The 800-nt window shown below is 69.4% G+C and overlaps 1 protein-coding gene across 1 annotated transcript in view; it reads left to right on the top strand.

The window, feature by feature from the left end:
- The window catches only part of GAA (glucosidase, alpha; acid), a gene marked incomplete at its 5' end in the record, with an annotated part of 9331 nt that overhangs the window by 1814 nt on the left and 6717 nt on the right, over positions 1 to 800 (top strand). The window contains 2 exons of the mRNA XM_006753045.2: positions 137 to 530; positions 629 to 747. Of these exons, the coding sequence (XP_006753108.1) occupies positions 137 to 530; positions 629 to 747 (513 nt within the window). The remainder of the gene's footprint in view (positions 1 to 136; positions 531 to 628; positions 748 to 800) is intronic.

The raw sequence follows: 800 nt of genomic DNA on the forward strand, positions 1-800 counted from the left end.
TGGGTGCCCACCAGGGCCTTCCCGGGCGCAGCTGCGTAGATGGAGCGTGGGGGCGAGGACCTGCCCGACAGGCTGGGGGGATGGGAGAGGGGCAGTGGACGGGGTCCGGCCACCCTTGCTCCTCTAATGAGTCCAGTGTGTGGCCTCTCCAGCTCTGACCTCGGGTGGGAGCGGAGGAGGGGGGGTAGGGACCAGAAACGGGAGTCCTGAGTCCCCCTCAGCATCTCCCCGTCCTGCTCCAGGGTCCTCAGCAGGTCCTCTGAGTCCCCTGTCCCCTAGCAGGCTGTTCCCAGGCTCCTGGGGGAGGACCCCCTTCTCCAGAGGTAGTTTGTCCCACCCATCCGTGAGGTGCCCAGGGCCCTGGGGGGCAGGCGGGCATGTGTCCCTGAGCCCCAGGGCTGCTCCCCCAGACGTGATCCTGCAGCCCAGCCCAGCCCTCAGCTGGAGGTCGACAGGCGGGATCCTGGACGTGTACGTCTTCCTGGGCCCGGAGCCCAAGAGTGTGGTGCAGCAGTACCTGGAGGTCATAGGTGGGCCTGCTCCCACTCCCGCTCCCCCCAGCTTCCCCCCGCCACCTTTCACCTCTGCTCTCATGGCCACTCACCCAGCCCCCGTGTCTGTGGCCCAGGCCGCCCCTTCATGCCGCCGTACTGGGCCCTGGGCTTCCATCTCTGCCGCTGGGGCTACCCGTCCACCGCCGTCACCCTCCAGGTGGTGGAGAACATGACGCGGGCCCACTTCCCCCTGGTGAGCGCTGGGAGGGTCCTGGGGCGGCGGGTGAGGCGGGTGGGGCAGGAGGG

This window comes from Myotis davidii, unplaced genomic scaffold (genome assembly GCF_000327345.1).
Source record: "Myotis davidii unplaced genomic scaffold, ASM32734v1 scaffold211, whole genome shotgun sequence".
Lineage (NCBI taxonomy): Eukaryota > Metazoa > Chordata > Mammalia > Chiroptera > Vespertilionidae > Myotis > Myotis davidii.